The sequence below is a fragment of the Centroberyx affinis genome, unplaced genomic scaffold (genome assembly GCF_046629955.1).
Source record: "Centroberyx affinis isolate AG114_WGS23_722 - 3 ecotype Tasmania unplaced genomic scaffold, CSIRO-AGI_Caff_v1 ptg006348l_1, whole genome shotgun sequence".
Classification (NCBI taxonomy): Eukaryota; Metazoa; Chordata; class Actinopteri; order Beryciformes; family Berycidae; genus Centroberyx; species Centroberyx affinis.
The window spans coordinates 1-22,457 of NW_027283225.1; the positions used below are offsets into that span (position 1 = coordinate 1).

A 22,457-nucleotide genomic window follows, 5' to 3' on the forward strand; every position below is an offset into this window, starting at 1 on the left:
TTCACCATTAGTAAATGCATTAAAGCTACACTAAGCGATTTTCCGACCACTATAGGGTGGCAGAAACCGCAACACATTTGTAAATAAACCCACAGCCAAGCTGCTGGACTACAGAAGCCCCAAAAGACAAACATAGTGAAGGACCGTGCATAAAGGCTATAGCTAAGATAAATGTACCTATGGAGATTTGTCATTTGTTAGTTAATACAACCTTATTATTAAGTGCTACCAAAATTCAGTCTGACTTAAATCTTTTGTTTACAGAAATTCTGATAAGACTTTGATGAGGTCAAACCCATGAAGCAGATGCAGAGATGGTTGCCAGCAAGAGTGACTCTATGATGACAACCATGGACATTGATGACGGTCGAAATGGCTATAAGCTCCTTACAGCAGATGGCAGCAGGTTTCAATATTCAGGTAAAAAAATGAGGGCTTCATTCCAAAAGGAGATAGCCACCATGCTTTTGTGAAAGTTAATCTCACTGTGGAAATGTCTAAATTGTTTGCCAATTCAAGACTTTTTCAGGACCTTCAAATAGCAACAGAATCATATATACTTGGTGCATTTTGCAATGAAACCGTTCAATATCCTAGTCAGCCACATATACCATCATGCTGACAAAACCACAAGTTCCTGAGATCACTTCATCTTTTTTTTACATTTCTTCTGCTTCCTGGGATTCAGTTCATGAGTTGAGAAAGCGCCCTCTCAGGCCTGCTGTAGTCTGTCTGGGGCTGCTGTGTGTTCTCCTGCTGGCTGGGATCATAGGCCAGGGAGTCCACTGTGAGTCTACCTTTCTATTTTCTTTGTCAAATATTCTAATGTTTTTTAGAAGTTACCTGAGATGAGATCATTGATCCAGGACACGTTTATCAATATCTCACCTCTTCTGCAGATCGCAAAGTAGAGAGAGACCAACAGAACAGCTACAATGCCATGACTAAAGAGAAAGACAACATACAGGAGAACCTGAAGACCACGCTTAAAGACAAAAGGGAACTACAAGGCATCCAAACCCGGTTACAGAGCAATACCGATTACTTAACTAGACAGAGAGACCAATTACGGACCAATAACGATATTCTGACAAAAGAAAGAAACGATCTTAAAATTAGTGAAAGCCAGTTACGGACCAGTAACAATGCTTTAACAAAAGAGAGAGACCAGCTGAAAAACAGTCAAGGCCAATTGCAGACTAATAACGATGCCTTGACTAAAGCCAAAGACTTGTTACAAACAAGTTACAATTCAGTGGTCAAACGGACAAATGAGTTACAGACAAATTACAATTCAGTGACCAAAGACAAGGACTATTTACAGAACAGATACAACAACCTGACTAGATCAAGAGAGCAGTTGCAGATTAGTTACAACTCCATGATTAAGGAAGTAGAGCAATTACAGATCAGCCACAACTCCTCCACCAGTGAGAAAGACAAGTTACAGAGCAGTCACAACAACCTGACTAAGGAGAGAGACAATTTACAGGCCAGTTACAACTTACTTAAAAAAGGGACAGACCAGCTACAGGCTAGTTATAATGCTTTGATTCAGGAACGAGACCAGCTACAGATCAGTTACAACAACGCAACTGCGGAGAGAGACAAGTTAAAGATGAGATGCGACAACCTGACTGCAGAGAGAGACCAGTTACAGAGGGAAGTTGAGAGACTGAATGCAACGGTTATTAGAGGTAAGCAAAAGGAAACAAATACAAGAATGAATTCAGCATAATTCACCCAAATGGTTCCTTGTCTGGGAAAAAGCATAGTTTGGATCTTTGTTATCAGCATTAATGCTAGAAACAGTTAAGGAAAAGCAATGCATACTTCTGTAATAGTTGAGAGCTCTCCTTTCAGAACGTTGTCTAGGTTAGGCTTGGATTGCAATCCGGCCTTGGATGTTATTCTTTCAACAATGAAGGAAGGTGTATTATGAGAAAGGTGGGCTGCTCTGCTCCACTCTTAACACACAGCACAAATTAAAAGTCATGTTTGCTGACAATTCCATTTGGTGAAAAACAAATCAATAAAGGTATACACTTTTTGACCATGAGGAACCATCAAAAACTATTTAAAAAATGGAAATACTCCAAAATGATGGTAGGGAGCACTGACTTGTTCTCATTATCTACTTATTGATCAATGTATATATTAAATTTACAGATAGAACTTGTCTTCCTGGCTGGCAAAAGTTTCAGAATAGCTGCTACTTCACTTCTACTGTCCGTAAATCCTGGATCCAGAGCAGACAGAATGTATTTACTGCTTGATCTAAACCTGGGCTATACGAGAGCTAAAGCATAGACACAACACTGAAATCATGTCTAGTGCTCAGTGGGAAGGTGTAATCACTGAGAAAGGTGGGCTGCTCTCCTCCACTCTTAGCATGTTCAGCAAAAGTAAAATGTCACTTTGCTGACAATGTCATTTGGTGAAAAACTAATCAGTCAACCATCAAAAATGAGTAAAAAAATTTTAATACTACAAAAGGATGGTAGGGAGCACTGACTTGTTCTCACTATCTACTTATTGATCGATGTATATATTAAATTTACAGATAAGACCTGTCTTCCTGGCTGGAAGAAGTTTCAGAATAGCTGCTACTTCACTTCTACTGTCCGTAATTCCTGGATCCAGAGCAGACAGGACTGTCAAAGCAATGGGGCAGACCTGGCAATCATCAACAGCCCAGAAGAAATGGTGTGTATATCTGTGTGCGCTTGCATTTATATGTATGTGTGCAAGTATGTGTTGCTGTGCGCTTGTTCACGTAAATTTGGTTGATGTTTTGAATTTTATCTCTCTTCCCTCTAAGTCATTCATCAATGGTTTGTTTGGAGATGGGGAGGAAATCTGGATTGGCTTGAGTGACGTAGGAGTAGAAGGAGACTGGAAGTGGGTGGACGGGACGTCACTGACCACAGCGTAAGAGACTGAACTCATACCTCTGCATGATATTGAAAAAAAAACCCCAAGAACTGTTTGTTTTGCCACCATTCATGAATTCATATCCTCTTTGTTGATTTCAATCGTCCAGGAATTGGTAAAGTCATGGAAACAACAATTAATCTCCTTTTGAATGTCTCTCTGTACTGCAGGTACTGGGGCGACGACCAGCCCAACAGCTGGAATGGAAACCAGGACTGTGTGGAATTCTGGCGCCGTCAAACAGGGAAAGGGGTTTGGAACGATGACTCATGTGACGAAGACCAAAAATGGATCTGCGAGATGTAGATTTCCTATATAGAATGGCCTTATAGCTAACCTTTCTGGTTCAGTGTATGGTAGGTCAGAAATCTTATTCAACCTCAGTTTCAGAGTAGAACAAATATCACTGTGACGTGTGTTAGGGGAAAAAATCGCACATTAGGATCTGCTCTCAGTGTATTGGTGTTAATGGCAAAATAAGGCCAACTGAAGCAAACATCTTCTTTTCAGAGGAGCAGATAGCTGTTCCTTGTTGTATTTGACCAAATTACACACAAACCTAAAGCATTGTTGACATTTAGAACTAAAATTTATGTTGTGATGAGTAACTTTGGAACTTGGATTTGTAAAAAGTTTAATTTACCAGTTGGCCCTGCTGCTGCTAGAGCAGATGGGCTGAGAGAGGCTAATTATCACATTAGCATTGTACTGAGATTTTCAAGGATACATTATGTACAGTTTATACCTGTTAGCATTATACCTGATTCCAGTCTCACATTAGTAGATATTGGAGCTATCGTTCTGTATGGGATACACTGAAATAAGACAACTATCAACTAACTGTGGCATTTTTAACAAATAAATAATTTTTTACAGATCAGTCTACCCAGGTGGAGAAAGTGTCAGATTATGTCACACTCATTTGCTACTGTGATTGGTTGTGGATGATCCAATGACAAAGGGCACAATGGCGCTCTCATTAATGGATTCCCAGTCAGGGAGTGACATAGCAGCTGTGGCATTTGTACCCGTTTTAAAGTCACAGTGAAACAGCATTTTTGAGAGCATCTTGCTCTCTTGATGTGTTTCCTGTTGAAACAGGATTTTGGGCCAGGACATAACGTGGGGAGGGATCATTCGACAGTGTAAACCAATGGGATATCAGCTCAGGAAAGAGGGGCGGAGGAGCGTGATTGTTCAAAAATATGTGATGGTATTGCTTGGAATTTTTATTCTGCCTACTGGTATGGCAGGAGGTAACCATTCAAAATACATTGTTTTCCAGTATGGATTTTGATATGAAAATACAAGAAAATAAACATTTTGAACACTGGAGACTTTTACTCACTACATTTCAAAAGAAAAATCTGTATTTTCTACTCACTTCAAAACAGACTTGTTACTCTTGGGAAATCATCAACTGATTTTGTAAAAGAAATGTATTTTGTGCATCAGACAGCTTCCATCCCGGAAGCAGCTAATAAAGAGCCAAATAGGTTTGGCTGCTTGTTCAGCAAAGTGACACCACAAAGGAAGGAAAGGGACAGAGAGAGAAGCAACACGAAGAAGAGAGAAGCAACAAGAGAGAGATCATAGTTAATTCAGCTGCTAGAATTAACGTTAGTGATTTGAGCTGCAGACTATTTCTCATCTGGGATTCAGAGGAACTCTCAACAGAGAACCAGTTTATTTCATTAGAAATGACTTTTAGAGAACGACTTTTACTTTTATTCTTTAAGTAAATTTAACACCATGTACTTTTATACTTTGACTTGAGTAAAGGATTTGAAATGGTACTTCAACTTCTACCAGAGTATATTTTTAGATGAGTATTTGCACTTTTACTTGAGTAGGGAATTTGTGTACTTCTACCACCTCTGATATTATAGCATGAAAAATCAGCTAATAATGAGATAATAAAGTGGACATACAATTGTTGAGTAGCTGCTGCTGGCTAATGTGGAGGAATTGTAAGCTGTGTGCCACTAGGCCTGTAGGTGTCACTGCAGGCTGGTTGTATGTAAGTTTCCACTTCTTGCTACTTAGCTCCTCCCACAGCAAAGCTTAAATACCTGTAGGTATCCAGTGTCCACTGTGAAGAATCATTTCACTGCTAGTGTGATGACCTTTCTCCCGTACATGTAAAATAAAAGCATAATCAGCAGCAGTCAAGTGAGTTTGTTTATTGAAGAAATTCCACAACAGTATCTATGTGCTCAAATACTGCAATACATTTTGCCCTTGAATTAGTATTAGTAAACAGCTCAACTCTCGGGCTCTAAAAACCAAAGACCAAGTCCGAAATCTTGGCGTTATAACACACTCAGATCTCACTTTCACCAGCCATATCAAAGCAATCACTATAACAGCCTTCTATCACCTTATATAGCCAGAATCAAGGGTTTGGTTTCCCAAAATGACCAAGAGAAGCTCATCCATGCTTTTATTTCCAGTAGGGTGGACTATTGTAATGGTCTCTTAACTGGTCTTCCTAAAAAGACCATTAAACAGCTGCAGCTTATTCAGAATGCTGCTGCTAGAGTTTTATCCAGGAGAACAGAGCACATTACTCCAGTTCTAAAATCTTTACATTGGCTTCCAGTTAGTTACAGAATAGATTTTAAAGTGCTGCTACTAGTCTATAAATCACTGAATGGTCTGGGCCCAGAATACATCTCTGATATGCTTAAGGAATATAAACCGAGTAGGGCTCTTAGATCCATGGACTCAGGTCAGCTAGTACAGCCCAGAGCCCAAACTAAACATGGTGAAGCAGCATTTAGCTGTGTCAGAAGATCTTAGACGTGCCCCAAATGTAGCAATTTTTAAATCCAGGTTAAAAACATTTATCTTTTCATGTGCCTACGATTGAGTCTAAGAGCTCTAAAACTTGCACTCTATTCCTACTGCACATTCTGGAAGTAGACCTCTAGTCACTCCCGGTGGGGAAATGACGTCTCGGGCTTATGGCTAGGCTCTACTGACAGGCTTTTGCTCTACGGTTCTCTATTCGGTGTTCCAAAAGATATACACATACAGTCGAGGCTACTTCCACTATGTTTTCTTTATTCTATTTTATGTACTTTGTATTTTATTTTTATTACTTATCTTTTAATTATATTAATCTCTTTTTAATTACTATTTTATGTACTTTGTACTTTCTTTTAATTATATATGGATGTTCCTTTTTGCTTTTATGTATGCATAGCCCCTGTGTACAAAATGTGCTATATAAATAAACTTGCTATTGCTTGCTATTGCTATTGCTATTGCTGCTCATCATGTGACCGGGAGGGGACAAGTTTGCCCATTGTGTGTGGCTGACATTAATTCAGGGGGAGTGGACTCCACCAAGTAATTAGGCTTGTTTGAGATGAGCAAGTCCTGTGCAGTTTTGACCAGCGACTTGCTTGGTCTGTCTGTATACCGTTTTATTAGAACGCTAAAGACATGTAATATTTCCCGTAAATGCCACCTGTAATGCCTACATCAAAATAAAAATAAGTAACGTAAAGTCTGGGCAGTGAGTGTGGGTGGGAGTAATGCACCTTTTAAGTTGTTTATCAACCGCCGTTAAACAAAACTGAACTGAACCGTCTGACTGCACTCAGCTACTCTAGTCTATTTTCCAGGCAAGCAAGTAGTCATCTCAAATGAGCCTAATATGCTATATGTATTAAGAACCTTTCAATTAATATGTTTTTCTTACTGGAAATTGACGTTTGGCAAATGCAATGCAGTTGATTTTTTCCCCCTTATTTTATTTTGTCAGTTTCAGTGCAAATTATTAGGCCTACACTGTTTTGTTAAATATTCACACATTGCAAAAAGTAAAAAAAAAAAAAGTATATTTAAGTATATTTTCTCAAAGTATACTTAGTGTATTTTTAGACTACCTTTTATGTATTCTCAATTAATATACTTAATTTGTGTTATATTGGAGCCACTTAAGTTGTACTTAGCGTGTTAGAAGTTAACTTAAAATGTGCTTAAATATATTGAAAATGTGTCAATATATTTGTTTGTGTTTTTTTGTGAGTGTTTTTATGTATTATTTGGTACTTTTGGCTACCAAAATAGTACACTTTTTTTTAAAATGTACTTCAAGCATCAGAAGTGTGCTTTTGTACCTGTACTTTGAGTATATTAATATTTTACTATTAGTGTATCCTATATAATATAAAAATATGCACTATAGTGTAAGTATATTTTATTATGCTTTCTATGTATTCACAATATACTAAATTTGTGTTAAATTCAAACCACTACACTTAGTATGTTAGAAGTTTGCTTAAATATATTGAAAATATATTTTTATGTTTTTTTTGTACTTTTGGCTACCAAAATAGTACACTTTTAAAAAGTATACTAAAGTACAGCTCTATTTCAATATACTTTTATAAGTGTACTTAGACTACACTTGCAGCATATTAATGACTCATACTAAATCTGTACTTTGAATTAGTACATTAAAGTACATAAGAAGTACCAAAATGAAACTGCCAGTATACTCTTTGAAAAGTACATATGGATAGAAATATACTCAGACAAACTTTTAACGCACTTTATATGCTAAAAATATACAGTAGCCTACTTTAAGTATGGAAAAATATACTATTTTGTTTACTTTAATGCACACTTCTCTCCATATGAAAGTATTTATTTTACATCACCAACAGGATGTCATGACACCCTGAAGAAGGCATAATGCCGAAACATGTTGGTGATGTAAAATAAATATTTTTATATGGAGAGAAGTGTGCAACTTAAGAAGTTTTTCCCATGGTAACTTCTCTTGACAGTGGTTGAGGGAAATGGAACTAGAAAAGATAATTCAGTAGCATGAAAAGCTTACATCAGACTAACAATCAGGGTGAGAACAACAGTAAAATGTCTGACTTTTCCCCATTTGCAAGAACACATTGCATGTACGTATATATCACAAATGTATCATAGAGTGCAGGAAATCCAGCCAGCAACTATGGTAAAACATGAGATCATGGTAAAACATCGTGGATCATGGATTATCATGGTGATACCACGTTTGGGAAATCAAATGCAGCCTTTTAAGAGAGAAGGGAGAACATTAAATTGTACAAGGTTGACTCCATTAAGTTGGAATTGGGTTCAAAATAGGTATTTTAAGTATATTGTTTGAAACCCTAAATTTATTGAGTTTTGCCACTAGATATCCTACATGGAGTAACAGCTCCCTTCATTATGAGCCGCAGGGAAGTAAGTAACAATAGACTAAAAATACTTAAATTTATCAAAAGACTACTACTTCTATCTGTATAAATGATAATCTGCACATCCAAAATTATAGGACTAAAAAAAAGAAAAAATAACATAAAAAACCCTGCTCTCTTCAATGAATAAGATAAGATAAAACTTATTGCCATACCAAGCTAATCTTGAATCTTGAATCTTAATGACCCCCTTGTGAAAATTGGGTCCTTGCAGCAGAAAATAGTAATAGAATAGGGAAGAAAAAAACAACAACATATATATATATATATATATATATTTTTTTTTTTTCATATATATGTATATATATATATATATATATATATATACAGTATATGTAACAATAAGAGGGATATAGGAATGTAAAGAAAGCAGATCTGTGAATTTACAGCAATACATGATGTGCATCATATATTTAGAAGTACAATACAAACTAATTTCTATGCTAAACTGCCAAACCACTAGACCTTAATCAATCAGCACTCTCATATCATTAAGACATACAGTCTTTATCTAGTATCAAAAGTACACGTGCTAGTTGTTTTTATTATGTCCACAGTGGAACTATAAACCCACTCCATAACTTTTAACAACAGCATAAAATAGGCAAACTTTAAGGTCACTGGAGGAAACTGAACTGAAGTAACTGAGCTGACTCTTGATTCAAATAATTTTCAGACAGCATGTTTATCGCTGAACTATTGAAACAGCATGGTCAGCATTTCTGTGTTCTGCGAAATCTGAACTTCCTCAGTTTTTCAGGTCACATTGAACCACTGCTTGTGAAAGTGATGTTGTCAGTCTCTTTACATGCCTCACATTATTCCAAATTAAACTGCTGTATCATCCTGATCTCAAACACAACATGGAGCATGGTCTTCAGTGCTCAGGTATGCAGGTATATATGTGCGTCATATATGTGATATTGTATATATGTGTGTCAGTAAATCTGTATACGCAGTCTCGTCCATCAGTATCAACAGCTTTCCTACCAGCATCTACTGAAACAGACAAATAATGTACATAGAGGGTAAATGGGTGCAGGTATGCCTCTTGGACTGCCCCAGGCTCGCTCTCCACCTCCTGACCAACCCTCAATTCCCGCCCCCACTGACCACAAGTATAAAGAAAATATCACAAGGATTCAAGGGTGGTGTAACATGACACATACAAAACCAATGCTTCTGCATTGGTTTTCTTGATTGCTCAAGAGGAGTATCATTTTATTTCCGGTTGTTTTGCTGTATTTGTTATTATCTAGCCCAGGTAAGACTTACTTTATTTTCAACTTACATTCACATTACATTTTAAGCCTTTATCTGACATCCTTATGCAGGAAAATGTACGATGAGTGACACCACTACAAGCCAAATAAATTCCTAGATTACAAACTTTTATAAGCAATCAACAGTGAAAGGGTCAGCACCCTGTCAATACACCTAGATGTAAGAAAATGTTCCTGTGATGATGAAAGTGTTAGGTAAAATAATAAGAGCTGAGGAGAACAGGTAGGAAGGATTTATTTTTTTATTTTCTTTATTGTCTTTCTTTAAGACAGCATACTGGGGCAAGTAGAGGAGGTAAATAAGTGAGAGGGTGATGCAATTCAAAGGAGATGTAAGAGGAAAGAGGTTGTAGTTAGATCGTTTAAATATTCTAGTAACACTTTATAATAAGGTTGCATTAACTAACAAGAGTTAATGCATTAATTGATGGTGAACAAATGCTTAAAGGATAAGGCTGGTGTTTTTTACTGCATTGCTTACCGTCAACAAATCCTATGAAAATAACAAAATCAGCAATGAATTTGTTTTGCCAACAAGTCTCGTCCATGTAGCCGGTGCCCAATGAAGCCATGTCCCAGCAGCCATAGAACTCCATTGTATTAAAAAAAACGATTAAAAACACATCAAAGAGCCATGCCGTTGCTCTGGGCAACATATTTCATCATTGCGATGCACCGGGCCAGCCGACTTTTTCCTCAAACAACGTAATAAGCCAGTTGTAAACACGTTTGCGATCTCAGGAAAGTAGTTCCGTAGCACCGAAAATAGTCCCCGGCATAATGAAGGATTTGTTCCCATTTGTATTTGATTTGGTAATAACTACAACAGCCTGACTTTTCGTGGTAACAGTTAGCGATTTTTAAAATTGAAACTACTAGTGCAGTGCCCGTTCAAAACATGCCTGTTCGAAACGGGCCGATTGCTTGGCCCGTTCCGAACTGCTGCTTGCAGCTTTCTAGAGAACCGCTCATCCAAACGACTTCACTCAACACTGCCTGTCCTTGGCTCCCCAGCAATACACCCGGCAAGTGTGAAGTAGATCGGACGAAAGGTTCTCGAGATATGCAAAGGATACACATACAGACAGAGATTCCTTGCTTTATAGTATGATGTCTTTGTGAACTGTATTTCAAGGTTTTTAGCTTACAATTGGAGCCAATGACTTCCGGGTTGACAGCTACAAACGGTACGTGGGAAGTCAGAAAGTAACGGGAGTAGAGCAAACGCATTGTTGATTTTGTTATTTTCATAGGATTTGTTGACGGTAAGCAATGCATTAAAAAACACCAGCCTTATCCTTTAAGGCATGAATATTTTTTTTCATGTTAACTAAGTAATTAACAAATGTATTTGTAAATACTGACCAATGACTAATACAGGTCAATGACTGATCTGTCTCAGTTTTAGAACTTCCTCTTCCATTAATAAACCATTTACTATCATTAACAAAGCATGCCCAAAACTGTAATTACAACTCCTGTTAAGAGATCTTCATCCTTTATTAACAGTTTCCTGGTGATTATTGGCATTAATTCATGTTTGTTAACTCTTAAATAACGCATTTCACATTACCTACTGTAAAGTGACAGCTCTTTATGCCTTACCAATGGCTTCAAGTTCATGTGAAACATTACTTAAGGTAACTCTGGCAATGATGCATCAAGTTGGTCCAATTTAATTATTATTATTACAATTATTATTATTTGTTAATTACTGAGTTAACATGAAGAAATGTATTCATGCCTTATTTAAGCACTTGTTCACCATTAGTAAATGCATTAAAGCTACACTAAGCGATTTTCCGACCACTATAGGGTGGCAGAAACCGCAACACATTTGTAAATAAACCCACAGCCAAGCTGCTGGACTACAGAAGCCCCAAAAGACAAACCTAGTGAAGGACCGTGCATAAAGGCTATAGCTAAGATAAATGTACCTATGGAGATTTGTCATTTGTTAGTTAATACAACCTTATTATAAAGTGCTACCAAAATTCAGTCTGACTTAAATCTTTTGTTTACAGAAATTCTGATAAGACTTTGATGAGGTCAAACCCATGAAGCAGATGCAGAGATGGTTGCCAGCAAGAGTGACTCTATGATGACAACCATGGACATTGATGACGGCCGAAATGGCTATAAGCTCCTTACAGCAGATGGCAGCAGGTTTCAATATTCAGGTAAAAAAAATGAGGGCTTCATTCCAAAAGGAGATAGCCACCATGCTTTTGTGAAAGTTAATCTCACTGTGGAAATGTCTAAATTGTTTGCCAATTCAAGACTTTTTCAGGACCTTCAAATAGCAACAGAATCATATATACTTGGTGCATTTTGCAATGAAACCGTTCAATATCCTAGTCAGGCACATATACCATCATGCTGACAAAACCACAAGTTCCTGAGATCACTTCATCTTTTTTTTACATTTCTTCTGCTTCCTGGGATTCAGTTCATGAGTTGAGAAAGCGCCCTCTCAGGCCTGTTGCAGTCTGTCTGGGGCTGCTGTGTGTTCTCCTGCTGGCTGGGATCATAGGCCAGGGAGTCCACTGTGAGTCTACCTTTCTATTTTCTTTGTCAAATATTCTAATGTTTTTTAGAAGTTACCTGAGATGAGATCATTGATCCAGGACACGTTTATCAATATCTCACCTCTTCTGCAGATCGCAAAGTAGAGAGAGACCAACAGAACAGCTACAATGCCATGACTAAAGAGAAAGACAATATACAGGAGAACCTGAAGACCACACTGAAAGACAAAAGGGAACTACAAGGCATCCAAACCCGGTTACAGAGCAATACCGATTACTTAACTAGACAGAGAGACCAATTACGGACCAATAACGATATTCTGACAAAAGAAAGAAACAATCTTAAAATTAGTGAAAGCCAGTTACGGACCAGTAACAATGCTTTAACAAAAGAGAGAGACCAGCTGAAAAACAGTCAAGGCCAATTGCAGACTAATAACGATGCCTTGACTAAAGCCAAAGACTTGTTACAAACAAGTTACAATTCAGCACTCAAACGAACAAATGAGTTACAGACCAATTACAACTCAGTGACCAAAGACAAGGACTATTTACAGAACAGATACAACAACCTGACTAGATCAAGAGAGCAGTTGCAGATTAGTTACAACTCCATGATTAAGGAAGTAGAGCAGTTACAGATCAGCCACAACTCCTCCACCAGTGAGAAAGACAAGTTACAGAGCAGTCACAACAACCTGACTAAGGAGAGAGAAAATTTACAGGCCAGTTACAACTTACTTAAAAAAGGGACAGACCAGCTACAGGCTAGTTATAATGCTTTGATTCAGGAACGAGACCAGCTACAGATCAGTTACAACAATGCAACTGCGGAGAGAGACAAGTTAAAGATGAGATGCGACAACCTGACTGCAGAGAGAGACCAGTTACAGAGGGAAGTTGAGAGACTGAATGCAACGGTTATTAGAGGTAAGCAAAAGGAAACAGAAATACAAGAATGAATTCAGCATATTTCACCCAAATGGTTCCTTGTCTGGGAAAAAGCATAGTTTGTTTGGAGTTAAGGAAAAGCAATGCATACTTCTGTAATAGTTGAGAGCTCTCCTTTCAGAACGTTGTCTAGGTTAGGCTTGGATTGCAATCCGGCCTTGGATGTTATTCTTTCAACAATGAAGGAAGGTGTATTATGAGAAAGGTGGGCTGCTCTGCTCCACTCTTAACACACAGCACAAATTAAAAGTCATGTTTGCTGACAATTCCATTTGGTGAAAAACAAATCAATAAAGGTATACACTTTTTGACCATGAGGAACCATCAAAAACTATTTAAAGAATGGAAATACTCCAGAAGGATGGTAGGGAGCACTGACTTGTTCTCACTATCTACTTATTGATCGATGTATATATTAAATTTACAGATAAGACCTGTCTTCCTGGCTGGAAGAAGTTTCAGAATAGCTGCTACTTCACTTCTACCGTCCTTAAATCCTGGATCCAGAGCAGACAGGACTGTCAAAGCAAAGGGGCAGACCTGGCAATCATCAACAGCCCAGAAGAAATGGTGTGTATATCTGTGTGCGCTTGCATTTATATGTATGTGTGCAAGTATGTGTTGCTGTGCGCTTGTTCATGTAAATTTGTGTGAAAAACATTGAAAATAATGTTTTGAATTTTATCTCTCTTCCCTCTAAGTCATTCATCAATGGTTTGTATGGAGCTGACAAAGAAGTCTGGATTGGTTTAACTGATGAAGGAGTAGAAGGAGACTGGAAGTGGGTGGACGGGACGCCACTGACCACAGCGTAAGAGACTGAACTCATACCTCTGCATGATATTGAAAAAAAAACAACAGTTTTTCTTGCCACCATTAATTAATTCATATCCTCTTTGTTGTTTTCAATCGTCCAGGGATTGGTAAAGTCATGGAAACAACATTTATTCTCCTTTTGGATGTCTCTCTGTACTGCAGGTACTGGGGCAAAGACCAGCCCAACAGCTTTGATGGGAGAAACCAGGACTGTGTGGAATTCTGGCATCGTGCAACAGGGAAAGGGAGCTGGAACGATGAGAACTGTAAAATAGAACAACAGTGGATTTGTGAGATGTAGGTTTCCTATATAGAGTGACCTAAGCTATGGCCAACCTTGCTGACCAGTGTCTGGTACTGATGATCATGATGTAATGTCAGAGCTTTATCTCCCTTGGGTGGTAAATAGGTAATATATTTGCTTGGATCCAGGCCCCAGAAATGCTGTCAGCCAAAAAAGAAAAAAGAAAGCCCACATGGTGGAGGGGCACTGATGGCCTTAAACAAGTGTGCTCAATATGTGAGGCTGAAATCGATTCTTGGGGAATGGACCCCAGCAAAGAATATAATATGCATATGCTATATGAATGAATGAATGAATGAATGAATTAAATTTTATTTTCGTGTCATGCCAAATTAATGGCCCATCCCACATGAGATTACATGACACAGTGTTTTGCAAACAAACAAAAAACTGCCATATTGGGCCATATTGGGCCATATATAAACCAACCAATCAATGTTTTTCTTAACTGTAAATTGCTGTGTGGCATGACTGCATTATTATGCTATAGACAAATTGCAATCTAATTGTATAGAGCGGGTCGTCCACTAATCAGAATGTCGTGGTTCGATCCCTGGCTCCTCCAGTCCGCATGTCGAAGTGTCCTTGGGCAAGATACTGAACCCCAAATCGCTCCCGATGGTTGCGCCAGCACTCTGCGTGGTAGCTTGCCGCCATCAGTGTATGAATGTGTGTGTGAATGGGTGAATGTAGGCACGTGTTGTAAAGTGCTTTGAGTGGTTGGTAGACTAGAAAAGCGCTATATATGCAGTCCATTTACCATTTAAATAAGAGGCCTGCATTCATTGCATTCATTGGCCAATCAGAATTGAGTATCAAGTATAATGCAGAATAAGCCCCGCTATGCATCAGGGACTTGAATCACTCTGACTGGTATTATTTTGCAATAATGACTAGCTTGCTGGTATTCTAGAAATCAGATCACCTCTTGGTTCAGACTTTTCTTTTCTTTACTATTGTATTGCTCTTTAACTATCTAAAAATACTTGTGCCCAGGTGCTTCAATCATATTTACAAAAACATTAGAATGACAAATTACAAATAAAAGAGTTCACCTTTATTTCTTGTGCTACTAGTGTGATGAATCACTGCACACACAAGGATTTACTAATGTGGTTTCTGTTGGGTCTTATGTGTATAAACAGGGTAGGCAAGTAATTGATTACAAATAATACATTACAGTGTCACAGGTATTGCAAAAACATATATAGCCTTGTCAGATTACAGATGCTTGTAAAATAAAAAACTAAAAAGTACTGACTACTGAAAAATAAAGTGAATACTTTGATTACTTTGTTTTATTTTGCTACTTTGTGGAAAAGGCAAGATTGTGAGATTATAGTCATTCACATAATTTTGCCCATTTTATACGTATATAGATGAAAGTCCTGATGTGGCCTCTCCGTGTCTCTTCTTTCTGGTTCTGGTTCTTGGATATGGAAGCTTCACCAACGCTGTGCTTGACTGATTTTGAACAACTTCCAACTGCAGCTGTACCTCCAGTGTCAATCGACTGCAGATTTCCTCTTATTGGCTACTTTTGATGTTCTTTTTCTTTTTGCAAGCACATGTCCCTCATCCCTGAGTTTTGCACAAAGACGATGACATCACCCACCCTGTCATTGCTCTCCGCCATCCAAGGAGCTTTTCTCTGTGGGCACGCCCTGAAGCACACTAGCTTTCTTGCATGTTGCAGAGGAATACCCTATAGTTGAACTAGCTGTCTAGTGGTATAGTTGTTCAGATCAAATGCCCCACCTTTCTTCACCATCGTTGTATAAGAGCCAACAGGAGAACATAATAAAATGAAAGTTATTTTTCTAACATTGTTTGTGACAGAAAATCACACGATTCGTTTTTGATCCCCCAGCTAGTCAAGAGGCCTCCATGTGTCCAAGATTATTGTGTTTCATTACTCCTATGGACATCTGCTGTTTCTGAAGCTGAAGGGGGAACTGAGTTTGTCACCACCAATTTTGCTTAGTTGATGTGATGTTTTTGCTCTGACACTTTTGGAAAAGATGATTGATGGAAAAGATGCAAGGAGACTGCTGCACTGATGCACTGCTACACTGCTGCTATTATTACTGTAGGAATTTGCAAATCTTTTCAGTAATACTCACACATGGTGAATGTAGGCCTATTGTAAATATTTAAACATTTATTTAAATGTATTGCACCTATAATAAATATAAATTTACTACAATATACTGTATATTTCTGACATTTCAATGTGCCCTGTATACAGCTCTTAGAGGGCTACGCCTATACTCATAGAATCTGGAGTTATGGTAACATAACTAACGTTACATACACACACACGCGTGCACACACACACACTCACACGCGCACACACACACCTACACACACACACACACACACACACACACACACACACAGTAGTTGCAACATCAGCTCGCCCATAGAGCACGCCCCCCCATGCTCTTACGTGTACATGCAGTGTGCAAACTACACCACATGACCCTCAACAGTTTTTTCCTTCTCTTTTCCCTTTCTGCCTATGATTTTTCTCTCTCACCACTTGCTAACTCTCTCTGTTTTTTGCTGTTATTAACAACAGAGAACCATGGTTGTAGCACAGGTCTGGACTCTCCAGCGACACTTTGTGGGTTTCCCTAAACTTAATGATTTTGAACTAAAGGATGAGCAGCTACCTGAACCCAAACATGGAGGTCAGTATCAACGATCACTTATCAATTAATGTATCAAAATGACCATTGAAAATCTTCATAGTTAAATCCCATGACTCTTTTTCAGAAGGTTTTGACATGACCATGACAGTGTTGTTTGTCATTTTGTAGCAGTTTTGATTACTGAAGGGAGTGCTTTCATAGTGAAATTATAACACTGGAGTCAGGAAATAATTCTGTTTCCTACTAACCTACTGTGGTAGTCAAGCAGTATGGTGGTGGGTGTGACTTCAGCGTATAGTTTCAGTGGCCGTCTTGTGTTTCCAGAGGTGCTCTTGGCAGCTGTGTTCCTGAGTGTGGACCCATATATGAGGTTTGTAAAGTTATAATGTTACATAACACACTCCTCCCTCTCAGCCTTTGTCTAAATAAAAGAAAATTACTAGGAATGTTCCAAGTTATCTGCAGCCAAGTGTACACTGTAAAGAAACAAAAAAGTTAAAAAGAAAATAGTCAAGCTTTGCATCATAGGTTACTAAACATAAACTGTAAAATTACAATCCAGAATGGTAGAGTACATTATCAAAAAAGCATCCAAAACCAAAATATATTTGATATGTTCTTTCCATTACAGATTGTTACTGCTGTAATGTTCCATTAACTGTTGAAATTATATTATTTTGTAGATTCAAACAATGTATTAAGAACATAAATTGACAACAAGCTGTAAAATTATGGTAAACAATTTGAATAGAAACTGTTATTTTACAGTTTGTTTTTCTTTCCCTGGTAACACACTTGCCCATATTTTTCAAACAAAAATGTGATAATTCTATCTCTAAACTGTAATTTTAGGGTTTATTTTTGACAATTTGTGCTTCCAAACTTTTCAAGTTTTACAGTGCATGCTACCTTGAATTTGTCAAACTGTGAGTGATTTGATTTCAGTTTGTCAGTTTACCTGACTGCCTGTCTGTGTGCGGGTGTGTCTGTGTGCCTGCTTGCATGCATGCCTGTCTTTCTGTGTACTATTGTATGAAGGAGGGAAAAATGTTTTGCAATATCCAGTCCAGGCCTTATCTAATCTGTGGTTGTGGCTCCTCCCCTCCCATGATTTGTACAGAAATACTATGTATAGTTATCAGCCTCTCTCTCTAACAACAGGTTTATTTTATGAGGAATGGTTCCGTGTTAGACATTGCTCGGAACATAAGCATTCTTATGTTGGCAACATTCACATTTGCACATCCATTTTAATGATCAGTTATCAGCATGTTGGATAATAGATAAACTGTTTGTTCCCTCCCGTAGGCCTTACAGCAGTACGAGGATGAAGGAAGGAGATGTGCTGATAGGAGCTCAAGTTGCCAAGTATCTTGCACTCAAAAATACTCCAACAATAGCTATGCTGCACACTCCTGTTCACTTTCACATATGCACACACATACAAATGCACACTCTCATATTCAGTCGTTCATGCAGTCATTCATGCAGTCAGTCAGTCACTTACTGTCCTATCCTCTCTTTCCCTCCCTTCCTCCCTCCCTTCCCCTCTGTCACCCATTACCTTCTCTTTATTTACCCAATCTGCACTCCACGCCTCTTTCTATTTCTCCGTCACCCCTGTGCCTCCCCCACCTTCCAAGGGTAATCCAAAGTTGTAACCCCAGTTTCCCAGTGGGGAGTCATGTAGTGGCCCTGTGTGGCTGGAGAAGCCACTATGTGTGTGACGGGACAGGACTGACCCCTCTGCCGCTTGACTGGCCCCAAGACGTCCCTCTCTCACTGGCCCTTGGGACCATCGGCATGCCTGGGTAAGATGAAGGGAGGCGTAAGTTTGTTGATGGGTGGAGAGATGGATGGATGCCGATGGACAGGTGGATGGATCAATGGTGGGTTCAACAAAGGCAGTTAAGATTTTAAGTTAAGACTCTCTCTCTCTCTCTCTCTCTCTCTCTCTCTCAGTCTGACGGCTCTGCATGGTCTGGAGGAGGTGTGTGAGATAAAGAAAGGAGAGACTCTGCTGGTCAACGGTGCAGCTGGAGCCGTGGGGTCAGTGGTCGGACAGATCGCCAAACTGAAGGCATAGTGCACTCAACTACAGTCTTTATGATCCAATACTAGCAAAGTTGACCAAGTGGCTTGGGTGGCTATGAAGCTTGTTTTGTCAATCATGGACTGAATCTTTGATTTGGCTTTGATTAATTGAGCGTATACAGTATATATACAGTATTGTAGATGGACTGTGATTTGGGGATGATTTTGATTGCTTCTAACAAAAAGTGCTTTACAGAAAACAAAGGACACAAAAGCAGATAAAAGCAAGGATAGTATACGAACAAGATAGAATGAGTATATTACAAACTCCAATAGTTCAACGCATAGACCTTGGCACTGCTGCTGCCAGAATATTCTCTGTAAAGTCCTTTGAGACATGCTTGTGATAAAGGGCTATATAAATAAATGAACTTGAATTTGGCACTAACACTGCCAAGTTTACGGGTTATTTTCCCACTGGGGCCACCGATGGAAAAACAAAACTCATGATGTCATAAGGAATGTTGGATGAAAGTGTCCACTAAATATCTAAATATAGTCTCTCTGTCACATTTGCCCAGGGTTGTACTGTTGTGGGTTGTGCGGGGACGGATGCTAAGGTGGCCTATCTGAAGGACCTGGGCTTTGACCACGCCTTCAATTACAAGACAGTCTCCTCATTGGAGCAAACCCTCAGAAAGTCCGCACCCGACGGCTATGACTGCTACTTTGATAATGTGAGTGAGAGAATGAGTGAGAGAATGAGTGAGAGAGAGAGATAGAGAGAGAGAGAGAGAGAAAGATATTGTTTAACCAAATCTTTATATTTTTGTTCACCTGATGTTAGTCCTATCAACTTGTACATATTTGGTACCAGCTGCCAAAAGGTTGTAAAATTATACTTTATTTTACATCCCGCTAATTATGGGGTACTAATAAAATAATAATTCTGTAGTTACAGGTTAACAAAACAAGAAGTTGAATAACATTTTTGTAATTATGAGAGATTTATAAGGTAGTTATGTTGTAACTATTTTCATAATAACCACATAATGTAATTATGGGGGACAAAACAAATGTTAGCGGTGCTTCTTCCCTGTAGTTATGGAGTAAGTCCAAGGTGTGTGAGCTGTAAAATAAAGCAGTGCTTGTTCCCCTCTTGCCCAACCCCCCCCCCAAACACACACACACACACACACACACACACACACAAACACACACCCACACCCACACACAGGTAGGTGGCGAGTTCTCCAGTGTTGTGATGCCCCTGATGAAGCAGTTTGGCCGTATTGCTGTGTGTGGGAGCATCTCCACGTACAATGACATGGCTCCTCAGAAAGGTAGAATAAAAAAGTCACAGCCTCACACACTTGATAAATACTTTCACACAACCTGCGTTCATTGCATGCTTTGCCAGATAATCATATACAATATGATAATAATCATATAGAGTATATTTGGTCACGTTTACTATCATATAGAGCTCATTGTTAATGTCTAACAGAAACTGTATATTTTTGGTTAATTTAATCGTGTAATATAATAACTCATCAGGTCCATATATGCAGTCCCATATAATCTCCAAGCAGCTGCGCATGGAAGGCTTCCTGGCCGAACGTTGGGAACACAACAACCAGGAGGCCCTAAAGAGAATGATGGCCTGGGTCAAGGAGGTATGGTTGGACTGGTCATGCAGAAAAGTTTGGCCCAGTAAGGCTTTAGTTAGGAATTCGCACCAACTCAACAACATATACATGAACTCAGAATAATAAGGTACCATCTGTGTTCAGAGTAGTTTTCACATACTGTATTAAAACAATAAGTTTTGATATCCTGTCAAGCAAAGCTAAGTTTTTACCAACTTTTTTTAGACACATTTTCAAAAATCTTATTTCAGCACCATATACTTTTTTTGTTTTTTTTGCCAAAATATCACATGGAGACTCATAATTCTAATTTCCTGTATCCGTCCATCATTAAGAGGTGATGTGGATGCATGTATGAAAAGTTTCTGAGAACAATATGACATTTTGGGTTTTTGTTTTTACCTGTTTTCTGAGTCAAAGTTTGTGTCCATGTGTATTTTCTCTCAGGGTAAACTGAGCAGGACTGAACATGTCACTGAAGGCTTCTCCAACATGCCTGCTGCCTTCATCGGCATGCTGAGCGGGGACAACACTGGCAAGGCTGTAGTCAAGGTCTGAAGACAATGCAAAGATGAACTAATAAATGTGTTTTATAGTAAAATTACTTCCATTTCAGTACATTTTTTTGTTGATTTTGATGATTATGAAAGACTTTAGATAAGTTGCAGAAAATGTGGATTCTGTGAGGCACAAATGTCATCATACTTCATATGTATGGTACTTCAGTTAATTTAGGAGTATAGGCAGGAGACCTGAGGTGCATGAATAAAAAATAAATATCACTATCAATATACAGTATATCAGTTGACAACGTAACCAGATATGTATTCCACACAGACAAGCAGATGGACATGCAAACAGACAGTCTGATATATGCCCATTGACCAACATATGTTGTGAAGTTAAAACTTAACCTAAACTGAGAACAGTCATGACACTGAAGAGTTCATTGAATATTGTGGAGAGCCTTCACAACCTTATCAGCCTTATCAATTTTACAAGCTTATTCCGTGTCATCTTCAACCTACCTGAAATGATATGTGCATTTTGATAACTGTAAACTTTCTGTGAAGTAAAACATTTCTTATTGTGCATGGCTGATTGTTTGGTGGGGAATTTACTTAAAATCTGATGACTTGGATGTCTGCTTATACCCACCCATACTGCTTTTTAAAAATAAATTGAATTTTTCTTTACTTTATTCTTAGTCTCTTTTAATTATCTTTAATGGGTCAAATGCATAAAGTTTTAATCACTAGGGCAAATGAACATGTTCATGAAATATGTTAGGGTTAGTTTGAAAAGTGACTTTTCTGCAATTATGAGACCAAATTCATTCACATAATGCTAAACAACCAATCAGTATCATTGTTTGTATTGCTTTCCTTGAATGGAAGTAGTTTTCAGCGCATTTTATTTATGTGTTTTTCACATTATCACATTTGGACTGCTCATGCACTTGAACCTATGGCTTTTTGATAAGTTATCCAGAAAAGAAAAGTCATACAAGACATGAAATGTATAAAGTCTGCATACATTTTTGCATCCCTTTTTTTATATTGTGTTATGCTATTTTTTTTATGTCTGAGATGTACACAAATCACTAAATACACCATTCTTAAGTGGAAAAAAATGTAGAAATGTTTGTGAATGCATTAACGGGAGGTAGGTATTATCACAGAATTTGAACCTCTACACTAATACACTCCTATTTTTGTTATATAATACACATTTATTTTACATTGTTTAAAGTTATTAATAAAGAGTAAGACTGTTCTGGAACAGGAGGACCTCAGTAAAGACTAGGACTGTGCTGGGATCCATGTCTCCATCACATGAACCCAGTGGGAAACAAATGATTAGCCATACAATAGCAAGCTGTTCTGAGTTGGAAACAGGCCTCTAAACAGTTCCCATATCAAAGAGTCACTCTGTCTTGTGTGGAACCTGAACTAAACAAAGCAGTTGTACACTTGTATGTGTGAAAGCACACACACACACACACACACACACACACACACACGCACATGTACACATACACACACAGTTGACTCT

The 22,457-nt window shown here is 38.3% G+C and overlaps 3 protein-coding genes across 4 annotated transcripts; all 3 read left to right on the plus strand.

Annotated features, from left to right (window-relative positions):
- Positions 1-267: 267 nt before the first annotated feature.
- On the plus strand, positions 268-4,267 carry LOC139638426 (C-type lectin domain family 4 member M-like). The gene is made up of 6 exons (XM_071512561.1): positions 268-420; positions 689-787; positions 900-1,697; positions 2,564-2,706; positions 2,822-2,931; positions 3,105-4,267. Exons 1-6 carry the CDS (start codon positions 315-317, stop codon positions 3,238-3,240), a joined length of 1,392 nt encoding a protein of 463 aa, XP_071368662.1. The 5' UTR covers positions 268-314; the 3' UTR covers positions 3,241-4,267.
- Positions 4,268-9,367: 5,100 nt separating this feature from the next.
- On the plus strand, positions 9,368-15,287 carry LOC139638428 (CD209 antigen-like). The gene is made up of 7 exons (XM_071512564.1): positions 9,368-9,447; positions 11,491-11,646; positions 11,916-12,014; positions 12,127-12,924; positions 13,373-13,515; positions 13,647-13,756; positions 13,924-15,287. Exons 2-7 carry the CDS (start codon positions 11,541-11,543, stop codon positions 14,060-14,062), a joined length of 1,395 nt encoding a protein of 464 aa, XP_071368665.1. The 5' UTR covers positions 9,368-9,447; positions 11,491-11,540; the 3' UTR covers positions 14,063-15,287.
- Positions 15,288-16,594: 1,307 nt separating this feature from the next.
- Positions 16,595-21,564, plus strand: LOC139638427 (prostaglandin reductase 1-like). 2 transcript variants are annotated; one of them, XM_071512563.1, is made up of 9 exons: positions 16,595-16,758; positions 17,044-17,098; positions 18,040-18,087; positions 18,363-18,530; positions 18,682-18,799; positions 19,335-19,490; positions 19,991-20,096; positions 20,311-20,429; positions 20,850-21,564. In XM_071512563.1, the coding sequence occupies exons 1-9, from the start codon at positions 16,653-16,655 to the stop codon at positions 20,958-20,960; spliced, it is 987 nt and encodes a 328-aa protein (XP_071368664.1). In that variant the 5' UTR covers positions 16,595-16,652; the 3' UTR covers positions 20,961-21,564. The 2 variants fall into 2 exon arrangements, with proteins under 2 accessions (XP_071368664.1, XP_071368663.1); XM_071512562.1 differs by having other exon boundaries at positions 17,044-17,089; positions 18,028-18,087.
- Positions 21,565-22,457: the final 893 nt, after the last annotated feature.